At 42.2% G+C, this 15,798-nt stretch overlaps 1 protein-coding gene across 11 annotated transcripts in view; it reads left to right on the plus strand.

Annotated features, from left to right (window-relative positions):
* The window catches only part of pitpnm2 (phosphatidylinositol transfer protein, membrane-associated 2), a 317,466-nt gene that overhangs the window by 159,354 nt on the left and 142,314 nt on the right, over window positions 1–15,798 (plus strand). For all 11 annotated transcript variants that reach the window (XM_072240762.1, XM_072240756.1, XM_072240755.1 and 8 more), the window contains one exon: window positions 12,263–12,477. In XM_072240762.1, coding sequence (XP_072096863.1) covers window positions 12,263–12,477 — 215 coding nt within the window. The remainder of the gene's footprint in view (window positions 1–12,262; window positions 12,478–15,798) is intronic.

Below are 15,798 nucleotides of genomic sequence, written 5' to 3' on the forward strand. Positions count from 1 at the left end.
ATCACCCCTCCTGGATCCACCAATCACCCACTAGTCCCCTCTTTACCCCTCCTCAATCCACCAATCACCCTCTGGCCCCCACATCACCCCTCCTCAATCCACCAATCACCCACTGGTCCCCTCTTCACCCCTCCTCAATCCATTAATCACCCACTGGCCCCTGATACATCCCTCCTCGATCCACCAAACACCCATTAGCCCCTGCATCACCTCTCCTCAATCCACCAATCACCCACTGGTCCCCTCTTTACCCCTCCTCAATCCACCAATCACCCACTGGTCCCTGCTTCACCCTCCTCAATCCACCAATCACCCACTGGCCCCCGCATCACCCCTCCTGGATCCACCAATCACCCACTAGTCCCCTCTTTACCCCTCCTCAATCCACCAATCACCCTCTGGCCCCCACATCACCCCTCCTCAATCCACCAATCACCCACTGGTCCCCTCTTCACCCCTCCTCAATCCATTAATCACCCACTGGCCCCTGATACATCCCTCCTCGATCCACCAAACACCCATTAGCCCCTGCATCACCTCTCCTCAATCCACCAATCACCCACTGGTCCCCTCTTTACCCCTCCTCAATCCACCAATCATCCACTGGTCCCTGCTTCACCCTCCTCAATCCACCAATCATCCACTGGCCCCCACATCACCCCTCCTCAATCCACCAATCACCCTCTGGCCCCCACTTCACCTCTCATCGATCCATCAATCACCCTCTGGTCCCCTCTTTACCCCTCCTCAATCCACCAATCACCCATTGGCCCCTGCTTCACCCCCCTCGATCCACCAATCACCCTCTGGCCCCCACTTCACCTGTTGTCGATCCATCAATCGCCCTCTGGTCCCCTCTTCAATTTTATCAATTACCAGCTGGCCCCCACTTCACCCCTCCTCAATCCACCAATCACCCACTGGCCCCTGCTTCAACCCCTCCTTGATCCACCAATCATCCATTGGCCCCCGCATCACCCTTCCTCAATCCACCAATCACCTACTGATCCTCTCTTCACCCCGCCTCAATCCACCAATCACCCTCTGGCCCCCACTTCACCTCTCATCGATCCATCAATTACCAACTGGCTCCCATTTCACCCCTCCTTGTGAGGCTGAGGGGTGAGGAGTGAGGGATGGGGAGGGAGGGACAGGGAGTGAGGGGAACAAGGGAGGGTGAGGAATGGAGAAGGAGGTAGGGGAACAAGGGAGAAAAGGCCAAGAGAATAGGGTGCACAAGTGAGAGGGCATTATCTTTTTATCTTTCTCTCTGACTATCAAGCTGTGAATTACTTGACTATAATATGTTAGGTTATCTGTCTTCGAACTCAGAATCAGTTTGTGAATTGGGTCCTGAGGATCTTCTGCCTCAAAGGTCCTGAGGTGATCTTGTCTCGGAAGCCTAGTTACCATTGTCAACACGCAGGAGCAAATATTAACAACCAACGGCTTGTGGGCAGTGTTGTTGTGTAACTGAGGTTTTTCTGAACTAAGCAAACCGAGGATGGTGTGCTGATGAAATCCCATTGTCATGGCAACAGATACCAGAGAGCAAAATTGTGCTTGTTCTCTGCTCAGAATAACCAGGCCAACTAACTCTACAGAAAAATTCAAAGATTTGAAGTACATTTTTTATCAAACTATGTATGCAGAATGGAACCCTGAGATTCATCTTCCCCACAGACAGCCATGGCCCAAAGAAAACCATGAAACCTATTCAAAGAAAAGCATCAACCCCCTCCCCACCACACAAAAACAAATCACGCAAACAGGAACAATGAGCAAAAAACACAGAAGATAAAACACCAACATCGAAAGAGTCCAGGCATTTTCAGTTCAGCAACATTCACAAAGTGCTGAAGGAACTCAGCAGGCCAGGCAACATCTATGGAAAAGAGTACACGGTCAACATTTTGAGACTGATAAGGGGAAACTTCTCCCCTTCCTTTCCAGTCCTGCTGAAGGGTCTCAGCCTGAAACGTCAACTGTGTACTCTTTTCCATAGCTGCTACCTGGGCTGCTGAGTTCCTCCAGCATTTTGTGTGTGTAGTGCTTTGGATTTCCAGCATCTGCAGATTTTTCTGTGTTTCTGATATTCAGTTCAATTCAGCGCTCTGTTGTTCATTATCTGCAGGCCACCCTGATCAAAACTGCACAAAATAGCAACAAAAAAGGAGCAACCAGAAACACATCATAAGGTGTGATTAATGTCAAGTTAAAATGTTGAACCCATTATTTGACATTAGGTAACCAATTCACAGATTGTGAAATTCTGTTTTTGTTGTTTGGTTGAGTTCTGCTTTTCTCTGTTCAGCTGTGAACAATTTCTGGATAAATAAATGCCACACTTTGAGCGCTGTCTTATCTGGAAGACATCGATCATAACGTTAAAAGCTGCTGAGAGCAGGCTGCTGGTAATGAATTAGCTGTCAGAGGCAATAAACACACAGGATTGGACACAGCCTGCAGCACTGATTTAAACCATTCATTCCCTTTACCAGGTAAAATAGCCTCATTTTTAAACGCTTACCTTTCACTCTTTTTCCAGTTCCAGAAGTAGCTTGCCTCAGTCACGACACATATGAGGTAAAAGGCAAGCAATATTTTAAAGTCTCAATCTGTTCTGATTTGCCTACTGGCGTTTCTCTGTCCTTTCTCAGTGGTACACCGTTACCAAAGCTTTATCACTCCTCTCGCCAGAGCTTAACTCTTCACTCACCTCCCATGTTATAAACTTCACAGAGACCTGTCAAGATGAGCTTCAAGATTGTTTAATGTCATTTCCAGTACACAAGTGTAAAGTAGAATGAAATAATTAGGGCAAGTTGGAGGAGTTTTTGCCACAAAATAGGAAGAACAACACCTGTGGAAGAGGTAAGGGGAATGATTAAGAGGATGGGAGGAGATAAAAGGGAATGGGAATATCCAGTAATGATATCTGAGGAGGAAACAGCAGTCTCCAGTAGGGATAAGGCTGAGATCATGGCCAAGTCGTTTGTACAGATACACAGTTCAGAAAATTTGTCTGAAGAAGGGAGAAGGAGAAGGGAAAGAACAATAAGTCAACACCCAGGTGTGTTAAACAGGCGGGAAGAAACTGATGATATAATTGATGATCCATTTACGTTGGCAGAAATGGTGAGAGCAATATAGAGTTCCAGACCACCCTCCCCAGGGAAAGATCTGATATGCTCTGTGATGCTAAAAAATCTAGGAGAAGGAGTGCTCTTGAAGTTGCTGCATTTTTATAACAGAGTGTGGGAGGAGGGAAGATTATCAAGTGCATGGAAAGAAGCAGTAGTAATTCCAGTAAGGAAACCTGGCAAGGATCTTTCAAAACCCACTGGCTGCAGACCAATAGCATTAACATCAAATATATGTAAGATAATGGAAAGGATGATAACAGAAAGGTTATCGTATGAGCTTGAGAAGAGGGGAATGCTGGCAAGTTATCAGAGTGGTTTTTGGAAGGGAAGGAGTTCCGTGAACTCAGTGATAAGGTTAGAGACTGAATTAAGAAAGGCCCAAGCAAGTAAAAAGTCAGTAGTTGCAATGTTTTTTGACATAGAAAACACCTATGATATGATGTGGAAAGAAGGATTGTTAATTAAACTGCACAAGATGGGGGTTGGTGGGAGAGTTTAATTGGATAAAAGATTTTTTGTTTAGTAGAAAAATTCAAGTTCGGATTGGATCAGGATTATCAAATCAGTACATAGTGGGAAATGGCACACCTCAAGGTAGTGTGATTAGCCCGTTACTTTTCATCATTATGATCAATGATGTCTTCACAAAGGTACCAGTGGATATAGGTAGGTCACTGTTTGCGGATGATGGGGCCTTGAGGAAAAGAGGCAGGAACTTGGAGCATATAATCAGGAAACTACAAGGAGCAATTGATGAAGTGGTGGAGTGGGGTAATGATTGGGGATGTAGATTTTCAGCAGAAAAAACTCAAACTGTATTTTTCACCCAGAAAAGAATTGAGGTAGGGAAGAAGTTAAGGATGTACGGGATTGAATTAGAAAGGGTTGGATCATTTAAATTTCTGGGAGTTATATTTGATTCACGATTAACATGGGCAAACCATATCAGGAAAGTTGAGGAGAAATGTAAAAAAGTAATAAATGTGATGAGATGTTTGACTGGTAGGGAATGGGGAGCAAGTTGTTCAGCGTTGAAGAGAATGTATGTGGCTTTAGTGAGATCTGTGTTGGATGATGGAAATATAGTTTATGGATCAGCAGCTAGGTCTCTTATAAGGAAAGTGGATGTGATTCAGGCTCAGGCTTTGAGAGTGTGCAGTGGGGCTTTTAAAACACCACCAGTATCAGCCCTACAGGTAGAAGTAGGAGTAATGCCTTTGGAACTAAGAAGGATGCAATTGATGGCAAACTACTGGGCTAATTTGTAGGGGCACAATGATTCTCACCCTGCAAAAGGAGTGTTGCAGGAGTACTGGGAAAATGGGAGGTTTCAAAGGGATAACTTTAGTTGGGTAGGGAATGATATTGCTAAAGAATGTGGAGTGTTTGATCTAAGGATAAGTCCTTCAGTAGTTTATTCAGTTGTAGCTCTGTGGAAGCTTGTATGGCCTGACATAGACTGGCATTTGTCAGAGGTAAAAAAAGAAAGGAAAATATAAAACTGATTTGGTAAGTGTATTTAACTGTCGTGTGATGGAAAAGTATAGTGATTATCAGATTTATATAGATGGTGCTAAGGAACCTGAAACAGGAGTGACAGGGTTTGGGGTGGCTATACCAGCAAAAGAAATTGAAATCAGCAGAAGAACATCTAATAAGTTAGGGGTGTGTACAGTGGAGAGGCTGGCACTGTTGGTTGTGTTGCGATGGGTGGAGAAAGCTAGACAAATCAAACTGTTGATATGTTCAGATTCATCGTCAGTTCTAGCAAGTTTATGGTCTTTTCACTCAAATAGTCGGCAAGATGTACTTTATGAAGTCCTTCAGTCAGTCACAAGAATTGTAGGTTAGGGAGGTCAGGTAAAATTTCTATGGGTTCCAGCACATGTAGGGGTGAAGGGGAATGAGAGGGTGGATGAGTTGGCAAAGAGGGCGTTAAAGAAAGAAAATACAGAAATGCACATTAGTATCAGTAAAGCAGAGGCTAAGTGTGTAATCTGGGGAAAAAAATCAACCAAATGTGGCAAGAAAGATGGGACAGGGAGGGGAAAGGGAGGTATTTATATCAAATACAGAAGAGTGTTGCAGGTACTAGGGTAGGTAGTGGATACAGAAGAGAGGGAACTGTGTGGACTAGGTTAAGGCTGGGACACTGTGCATTAAACAAAACATTGAAAATGATAGGGAAACACCAGACAGGATTGTGTGAGGAATGTCAGGAAGAAGAGTCAGTAGAACATGTAGTTCTAAGTTGCAGGAAGTGTGGGATACAGAGAGAGATGATGAGAATTAATCTAAGGAAATTAGGGGTGCAGGAATTCACATTAAAAGAGTTGCTGGGCTTGGGTGAGAGAGCACAGGTCAGGGTATTTTTAGCTTTCTTAAGGGGTACAGGAGTTTTTTTATAGGATATGATGGATAAGCAGGAATAAGGTACTAGAATGGCCAAAGATGGGAGGATAAAGTGTAGGTTAGGGTGTGTGTGTGAGAGAGAGAGAGAGAGAGAGAGAGAGAGAGAGAGAGAGAGAGAGAGAGAGAGAGGTTGGGTGAAGGGATTTAGAATGTAAGTCTATGGCACACTCCGGAGCAGAAGGTGGCGGTAATGCACCAATAAGCTGGGTGCCAACCACTGTAAAACAAGACGGAGAAGAAGAAGAAGAAAAATGATTAAAAATCACAATAAATATAAATACATAAGATTGCTTATGTACAGAGATCAATTGTATGTCCATAAAGTGGCGCTCGGCACAGGGGTGTCTGTACATAAGGTGACTGACAGGAAATGATGAAGTGGTGGTGATTGGGGGGTGTGGAGGGGTGGGTTAGTGGGTGAAGGTGTTGATCATCCTTACTGCTTGGGGAAGGTAACTGTTTTTGAGTATGGTGGTCCTGGCGTGGATGCTACGTAGCCTCCTCCCTGATGGGAGTGGGACAAACAGTCCATGAGCAGGGTGGGTGGGATTCTTCATGATGTTCCTGGCCCTTTTGCAGCAACTTTCTGTGTATATGTCCTTGATGGTGGGTAGGCTGGTGCCAGTTAAGATCTGTTTGCAGTATCTAATTGTCTCTTGATTATTTCAATTTCTTTATCCACTGTGATGGGTGTTGGCATTGGGACCCTTCCAAAGGGATTGGATATTCTTTCCAAAGCTCCAGTAAAGTATTATTCTGTTTTAGCACAAACATGTGTACTTGTTTGAATTCAATTCAGATGCAATACTGTGCAAAATTCTTAGGCACATATACATAACCAGGTTGCCTAAGACTTTTGCACAGGACTATATTTGTCAACGTGGAGTAGAGAGCAAGTTTGTAAATCTGGTGGGAGCAAAGGATGTTGGGAATGGTGAGGGTAGAGTGCCGTGAGAGCGGTGTGGTACAGGTGGCAGAGGAGTGTCATGGGCACAGACGCAGTCTCACCCGGCCCTGAGACATCAGGAAAGGTCATTGGATTCCAAACAATTGGTTAATTGATCATCACAGAATGTCTCTCTGGTGCTTCCCACTCCCTCCCTCTCCCTGCCCCTTTTCCCAACCGTGATTCCCCTCTCCCTGTCCCCTTCCTACTCTGAGTCCACAATAGAGACCCAGATCAGAATCAGGTTTATCATGACTCACATATGTCATGAAATAATTTTTTTGTTGCTGCAATACATAAATTACTACAGTACTGTGCAAAAGTCTGAGGCTTCCCAGATGTGTATATTGTTTGCACAGTACTGTAAGTGCAAGGTGTGGTGTTTTGGAAAGAGAAATGAGGGTGGGACTTTCACTGTAAATGGTAGGGCACTGGGAAGTGTTGGGCCCCAAAGGTGAGTGAGCTGCCCTGGATTGGACCCTTCACCAGAGATGCCACTCCTCCCTGGACACCCCATGCACTCTATTTTGGGAAGTCACATGTACTCAATGCATAGTGGTGCATTGAGAACAGACTTGCTGAACAGAGAGACTTTGGCACTCAAGTCTATAGTTCCCAGAAAGTGGCAACCCTAGTAGATAGGATTCTGGTGATGAAGACCTGTCAGCGAAGTTTGTGGAATTGTGATGGACACAGACATTGTGGGCTGGCACATTATGACAGTCAGTTCTGAGGAGAGCTTTGGCTTGCATACACATGATGTGACTAAAACTGGCCTTTGCCAGTTTGCACACTTCAAAGTTCAAAGTAAACTTTATTATCAAAGTACATATATGTCACCATATACAACCCTGAGCTTCATTTTCCTGTAGGCATACTCAGCAAATCTATAGAATAATAACTATTAACAGGATTAATGAAAGATCTACCAGAGTGCAGAAGACAACAAATTGTGTAAATACAAATATAAATAAATAGCAATAAATAACAAGAACATGAAATAAAAGATAAAGAATCCTTGAAGTGAGATCATTGGTTGTGGGAACGTCTCAATGGATGGACAAGTGAGTATTGTTATCCCTTTTTCTTCAAGAGCCTGATGCTTAAGGGGTAGTAACTGTTATTGAATCTGGTGGTGCAAACACAGCACAACATAAGGAGAACTCTGCACATATTAGAACAGGTTAATAAGAACGAGACAGAGACAATGGTAGTAGGATTGGACGCTGAGAAAGCTTTTGATTCGGTTAGTTGGGCATTCCTATACAGAGTGTTAGGAAGATTCGGCTTTCAAGAAAGGTTTATTAAAGTAATTCAGACTCTATATGACAGCCCTACAGCCCGAATTAAGATAAATGGGGACCTCTCTGACTCCTTCATCTTAGAGAGAGGCACTAGACAGGGATGCCCAATTTCTCCTCTCCTTTTTGCGCTATATATTGAACCACTTGCCCAACTAATAAGACAGAGTGAAGTCGTAAAAGGTATCAAGGTGGCAGGGATTGAACAGAAAGTGGCGTTATTTGCAGATGATGTTTTGGTCTATCTGAGTGAACCAGAAAAATCATTTATAGGATTGTTTACACTGTTGGATGACTTTGGGAAAATATCAGGTTATAAAATAAATGTAAAGAAAACGCAGGTTATGTCCCTAAATTATACACCATCCAAAAAATTGCAGGACACATATGATCTTAAGTGGGAAGCTAAATCATTAAAATATTTAGGAATAACCCTGCCAAAGGATCTTTCAACACTGTCACAGGTAAATTATGGGCTATTAATCTCAGAGATAAAAGCAGATATGCATAGATGGAATCTTATCCCCTTTTTAAGTTTAAATTCAAGGATAAATACTATAAAAATGAATATTCTTCCTCGGTTATTGTATCTTTTCCGTACTTTACCGGTGGAGGTGGATGATAATCAATTCAGGGAATGGGACAAATGGACTTGCCGCTTCATTTGGCAAGGAAAGAAACCTAGAATTCGATATAACACCTTACAGTTAGGGAAGGAAGGAGGAGGTATGGTTCTTCCTTGCCTGAGAAATTATTTTTATGCCTCACAGATAACCCCTCTGTTATATTGGTGTAATAGGGAATATAAGGCTAGGTGGAAGGAAATAGAATTTGGATTAGTTGACAGTTTTCCTCTTCAGGCCTCAATAGCTGACAAAGGATTGATGGCCCAGTTGGAAAAATTTAATAACGTTTGGATAAATCTTACATTAAAAGTATGGCAGAAGGTGGTTAATTCATGTGGAATTAACAACATGTTAAAACTCTTTAGGTGGTGTGCATATGATACCGAATTCCTTCCCAACAGAGGAGATAAAAGATTTGAGCTATGGATAAAGAAAGGTCTTACAACCTACCTCTCATTTATAGATAAAAGAGTATTACAAAGTTTCCAAATCCTGCAGGACAAACATGGCCTAGAACATAATGACTTTTTTAGGTACCTTCAAATACGAAACTATGTTAACCAGAGTTGTAGATATACAGACCTATCAACAGTAGAATTAGAATTTTTCAAGATTCTGAATTCGGCTTGCAGTTCAATACCTAGTAAATCAGTTTCTCGCCTATATAATGCACTCTCCCATGCTAAAAATATAAATACACTGTATATTAAAGAGAAATGGGAGAAAGAAGCGGGGTTGGTACTTTCAGAGGAGGCTTGGGGGAAAATCTGCAGCTTTCAATGGTCCTCAACTAATTCTTTGACTTGGAGAGAACATTGTTGGAAAAACATTATAAGATACTTCAAGACCCCATATCAGGAAAAATATAAAGATACAAATGTGATGTGTTGGAGAAGGTGCGGCTCCAAGGAGGCAAATCATTTTCCTATTTTTTGGGATTGCCCTAAATTAAGTCTATTTTGGGAAGATATTCATAGAACATTAGTTAAGGTACTTGGGTCCCAGATACCTCTGAACTTTGAGACGCTCTATTTGGGGCATGTATTGTTTCTTGAACAGAAGGAAGATATAAAGTTGCTGCAGGCCCTCTTAACAGCAAGTAAGAAATCAATCACTAGAAAATGGCTAAATCCAATACCACCTACATTAGAAGATTGGTACGAAATTATCTTGGAAATATTTAAAATGGAAAAGTTGACTTAGTCCCTGAGAACTCAGAAAGAAAAATTTTATCAAATCTGGAATAAATGGATTGAGTATATAACCCCAATGCGAGCAGACTTTAGATGACTCTCCTAATGATTTATACTGCTCTTCTCATCAACACAGTAATATTGCTAACATAAGCACCCCTAGTGTAAATGTTTGGGTTTTTTTTGTTTTCTTTTGGAAAATAGAGAATTAACACAAGTAAAGGGAAAGATTTGGGAAAAGGATAAAAAAAATGAAAAAATTAAGTAAATAAGTACATAGAGATTGGATAATTATGTCTGCGGGCAGGAGCAAGCATGAACAAATTAGGATATAAACACCTACAATGGTTGGTATATAGGCTTGTATACAACATTTTGGACCAGTGGAAATGGTCCAGAAGGGTTATATGGAAACTATTATTACCATTCTTCTTAACAACTAATTCCATTACTTAGCCTAATAGGTTAGATTTACCACAGTACATAATTATCTATTTAAATGTTTATTTTCCTTTTATATCATCTCAATGTGTACTTAAGAATGTATAAATAATTGTAGTTTTATACATATAAAAAAATGGAAACGGTTATATGTGTGAAAAAAGTACATGATATTTGTGAATTCCTTATCCAAATAAAAATAAAATAAAAAAAAAAAGAATCTGGTGGTGCAAGTCCTGAGGCTCTTGTAACTTCTACCCAATCTTAGTAATGAGAAGAGAGCATGTTCTAGGTGCTGGGGATGTCTGATGATAGATGCTGCTTTCTTACGACAACGTTTCATGTAGACGTGCTCGATGGTTGGAAGGGCTTTATCCGTGATGAACTGATGAATCCACTACCTTTATAGGACTTTCTGTTCAAAGGCATTGGTGTTTCCATACCAGGCAGTGATGAAGCCAGTGAAAAGACTCTCCACAACACATATATAAAAGTTTGTCAAAATTTTTGATGCCATGCTGAATCTTTCTTCTTGGATTTCACTGCGCAGGATTCATGTCACTCTCGAAGTACAAGAGAAAATCACGCCATCATCAGTAGTTCTGTTTAAATTTTAAATGTACTGTGTACCATCAGAGACCATGCTGGCTGTGTACACAACAGATGGAGGCAGCTATCCTTTGGCTAAACTAATAGCATTAAATTACAGGCAATAAGAACAAGCACTTTTTAATTACGGAGAGCACCAGTTACTTAAAGGCTTCTAAAGAGAGAAAGCTCAGAACGCCACTCAGTAAATATGTGTTGCAAAGACTGACGTGCAGGCTGAAGTACAAAGGATTTATTAATGGATTTACAGTACTCCTTATAGAGATCATAAGCTTTTTCTAATCTCTGTAAAAACATCGTGACCACAAATTGGCAATAGGAAGCCAATTTGTCACATACTTCTGTGAAACATATGCTCTCTGTTGCTAAGATACTCCCCAATAAAATGCAAGATATTTTGGTTTCTGTGCATGATTTTCAAACTTAAGAAATATACACACAATTATCTCCAGGCTCCGGTCTACCTTTAATCCCAGCAGTGGTGTGACGTGACTCACCTGCTGCTTAATGGCCATAACGCTGCTGAAGAGCAGATCTGGCTGCAGTGTTATTCGGGAGATAATCTTTTTTTATGGCCCCAAGTCAGCTACGCATAAACTGGAATCTCTTTGCTGCATTCTACAGATGCTAGAGCCAGACTCTGCACATATTGTAAACCGTAATTACAATGCTATGGGGTACATAACAGAATAAAATAGATAGTATTAAGGGATCATCTGTGCGGATTAAGACCATAAGACCATGAGATATAGGAGCAGAATTAGGCCATTCGGCCCATTGAGTCTGCTCCGCCATTTCGTCATGGCTGATCCATTATTCCTCTCAGCCACAATCACCTGCCTTCTCCCAGTATCCCTTCATGCCATGGCCAATCAAGAATCTATCAACCTCTGTCTTAAATATACATAAAGGCTTGGCCGCCACAGCTGCCTGTGGCAACAAATGCCACAGATTCACCACTCTATGGATTAAGAAATTCCTCTTCATCTCCATTCTAAATGGACGCAACTCCCTTCTGAGGCTCCCTGCCGTGGTGCTAGACTTTCCCAGCATAGGACACATCCTCTCTGCATCTACTCCATCAGGGCTGTTCACAATTTGATATGTTTCAATTAAATCACCCCTCATTCCAAATTCTAGTAAGTAGAGGCCCAAAGACTTGAGACACTGAGCAAAATTCACTTTTGCAGAATTTATGGGAAAAAAAAGGTTTAATTTTCAACATGCATTTCCCTAAGACCATAGACTGTAAGACATGGGAGCAGAATTAGGCCATTTGGCCCATCGTGTCCGTTTGACCATTTCATCATGGCTGATTTATTATCCCTCTCAACACCATTCCCCTGCCTTCTCTCTGAAACCTTTGACAGCCTGACTAACCAAGAACCTATCAGCTTACACTTTAAGTATACTCAATAACTTGGCCTCCACAGCCGTCCATGGCAATGAATTCCACAGATTCACCACCCTCTGGCTAAAGAATTTCCTCCCCATCTCTGTTCTAAAGGGACGTCCCTCTATTCTGAGGCTATTTTCAACTATTGGTACTATGTGGTGTCTGACCCCTATCTATTTGTGTGTCTTACAGAAAAAGAGCAGAGAAGAGACCTGTGGAGAAGGGAGTGGAGTAGAAATCCTTGAGAACAGGCCCTACAACGACGGTCCTGGTGGATCTGGCCAGTACACCCACAAAGTCTACCACATTGGTATGCACATCCCCAGCTGGTTCCGGTCGATTTTACCAAAAGCTGCATTGCGTGTAGAAGAAGAATCGTGGAATGCCTATCCCTATACCAGAACCAGGTAGGAAAATCCTTTGGGTGTCTAAGTAGTATTTATTTAATATTTAAATATTAAAGGAAAATTATGGTTTTTATTGCTAATCAAATCAATGTAGATTACCTGTTCCAGCACAATTCTTGCTTCATTACACTGAAATTAGCTCCATTATAGTTTCGATGTTTTCATTGATGCAACTCGGCGTGTTCTGCTTATCTGTAACTCTGCATATAGAGTGAGTGTTGTGTGATTTCCTCACTGAAGTGAAAGCAGGACTAACCCTCTGATCCTGTTTATCTGTTAACTCATACAGGGTTGAAGCAAATGGAATTAAACTTTGATTTAATTTGGATTATTTCAAATTAGCTTTTTTATATTGCAATGTAATGTGCATTACCTTGGCCTCTATATCCTTGCATTTAATAAATTGCAGTTTAATGTAATTGATGTCCTAATGACAAGAGAATTTGAATAGAACTGAGTCACATCCACTTGCAGGTATGTCTGTATCTGTTTTAGAGCAAATTCAGATGTAAAGGGACATTGGTTTGCAGGTATGTGTATCTGTTTCAGAGTGAATTCAGAGTAAATTCAAAGTACAGGGACATTGAATTGCAGGTATGTCTGTCTGTTTCAGAGTGAATTCAGAGTAAATTCAAAGTACAGGGACATTGAATTGCAGGTATATCTGTGTCTGTTTCATAGTGAATTCAAAGTAAATTCAGAGTGAATTCAGAGTATAGAGACATTGAATCGCAGGTATGTCTGTGTCTGTTTTAGAGTGAAGTAGAGTAAATTCCTATTAAAGGGACATTGACCTGGAGGTATGTCTGTGTCTGCAAAATATATAGGCATCCGTTAAGTCTCGTGAGACCATGGAAGGTTTCCAGGGCACAGGCCTGGGCAAGGTTGTATGGAAGACTGTCAGTTGCCCATGCTGCAAGTTTCCCCTCCCCACGCCACTGATGTTGTCCAAGGGAAGGGTACTAGGGCTGATACAGCTTGGCACCAGTGTCATCGTAGAGCAATGTGTGGTTAAGTGCCTTGCTCAAGGACACAACACGCTGCCTCAGCTGAGGCTCGAACTAGCGACCTTCAGATCACTAGACCAATGCCTTAACCACTTGGCAATGTGCAAAATGGGAAACTTTCAAAAGAGAAATGAAAAGAGTTCACGGACAACATTTCTCTGCCTGGGTTGAAGCCAAAGATGATAAGTTTCAGAAACCCTTGTGTTTGGGCATAGATACAGCAGAGGAGCAGGCCCTTGTCTGTGCTACTGTTCTGCCAACCTGAACTAATGTCACCTCCCTGCACATAGTTCATTTCTGCATTGGCAACCTGTTCAAGTGTCAGTCGAAATGGCTCTTAAACATCACTGACATCACTGTTGTATTCGTCAACATCACCTCCCTGGCAGCTCATTCCAGGCACCGTGCAATATATTAAAAAAAAAATCAACCTGTAAACTTCCCCTCTCACCTTAAACCAGGGGTTCCCGACCTTTTTATGCCATGGGCCCCAGGTTTTTGGAACCCCTGATTTAAACCATTACTGTCCAGTACTTGACATTTTCACCCTGGGTAACAGTCTGTCTAAACTCTCCTGATAGATTGTTGTTGCTTATCCAGGCAGCAGTCTGCCAAATCTTTTCTGTGCCCTCTCCAAATTCTCCTCATCTTTCTTGTAATGGCGGTGACCAGAAGTGCGAACAGTTCTCTGACTCTGGCCTTGTCTTTTATACTCAACACACAACTGAAGAAGGCAGGTGTACTGTACACTGTTGTTATCACCTTATCTACTTGAATTGCTACGTTCAGTGAGCTATGGACTCGCATCTCAAGATCTCTCTGTCCATCACTGCTGCTTTGGGTCCTGATATCTATCATGGTTGTGAAAAGGGGAAGGGAAAGGGGAGGGAGCAGGAAGTACCAGAGAGATGTTCTTTAATGATTACCTGGTGTCTCAGGACTGGGTGTGTCTGCACCCACATCGCCCCCTCCCCTGCCCCTGGCACTCCTTCTCTGCCACCTACCCCACACCCATCAGCATTCCACTCTTGCCATCAACAATGCATTGATGCTCCCAGTAAATGTCACAGATAGAGGGGAGGGAGACCCTGGTCACCCATGACATCAATCCTGTTATGTTGGTATCTTTCCTTAATCTGCCTCCTGATCTGTTCCTCAGATTGGTTGCTATTGGGGGATCTATAGAATGCTCCCAATAGAGTGATGACTACCTTGCTGTTTCTGACTTCCTCCCACACTGACTCAGTTGACAATTCCTCAACAACGTCTTTCCTTTCTGCAGCTATCGTCCATGTAATTATCCGAACTTTTCTTAAGTGGTGCACTTGAACCTGCATCCAGCACTTTCAGTGGCTGCTCGTTCCACACTTTCACCACCATCTGAATGAGGTCGTTTCCCCCCAGATTCCATTAGACCTTAAGACAGAGGAGCGGGATTCAGCCCATCGAATCTGCTGTGCCATTCCATCTTAAATATACCTGATGATAGTCTCCACAGCCGTCTGTGGCAATGAATTGCACAGACTCACCACGCTCTGGCTAAAGAAATTCCTTCTCATCTCTGTTTTAAACAGACGTCCCTCTATTCTGAGTCTGTGTCCTCTGGTCCTAGACTCTCTCACTATAGGAAACGCCCTCTCCAGGTCCACTCTATCCAGACCTTTCCAGATCTCCTGATACGTTATTCCTTTTATTCCTTGAATCATTCTTGTGAACCGCCTCTGGACCCTCTCCAATGCCAGCTATCCTTTCTTAGGTAAGGGGCCCAAAATTACTCACGATATTCCCAGTGCAATAGAAAAAAATAACGTATAATAGTTCATAATATACTTTTCCCATGAGTGTGTGAATAGCTTCATTTTATCTTCTGGTTGAAGTATTGTAGCTGGCTGAACTTTCCTCAGCATACGTTCTGCAGCCTGCAGCCGAGTTCCTGCCAGGGCGATGACATGCACTGTTGGGTCTACCTTTGCGTGAGGAAATACACAAGTTCTCAGCGTGAAAACAAGAAACCTCCCTGCTCGTCCTCATTAGTCTAATTGGTTAATTACCCAGTGACAGTGAGCTCTGTGACTCCATTGTAATATCTCTTAAAACGGAGGTACCATTCCAAAATGTGAATCGTGAGCATCTCGCAGGCAATAAATAGAGACCTTTCTTTGATTATTGGTATTTAACCAGCATAACATTGGTTATTTATGGAAGTATGCTTTGTCTTTCTTTAGAACTGAAGCTGTCTGTTCCTTATTTGAGGAAAATTTATTTGATGCCTGCAACCAGATTCTTAGCCCATAAAGCCATTTATCCAAACAGC

This window comes from Mobula birostris, chromosome 22 (genome assembly GCF_030028105.1).
Source record: "Mobula birostris isolate sMobBir1 chromosome 22, sMobBir1.hap1, whole genome shotgun sequence".
NCBI classification, from domain to species: Eukaryota; Metazoa; Chordata; class Chondrichthyes; order Myliobatiformes; family Myliobatidae; genus Mobula; species Mobula birostris.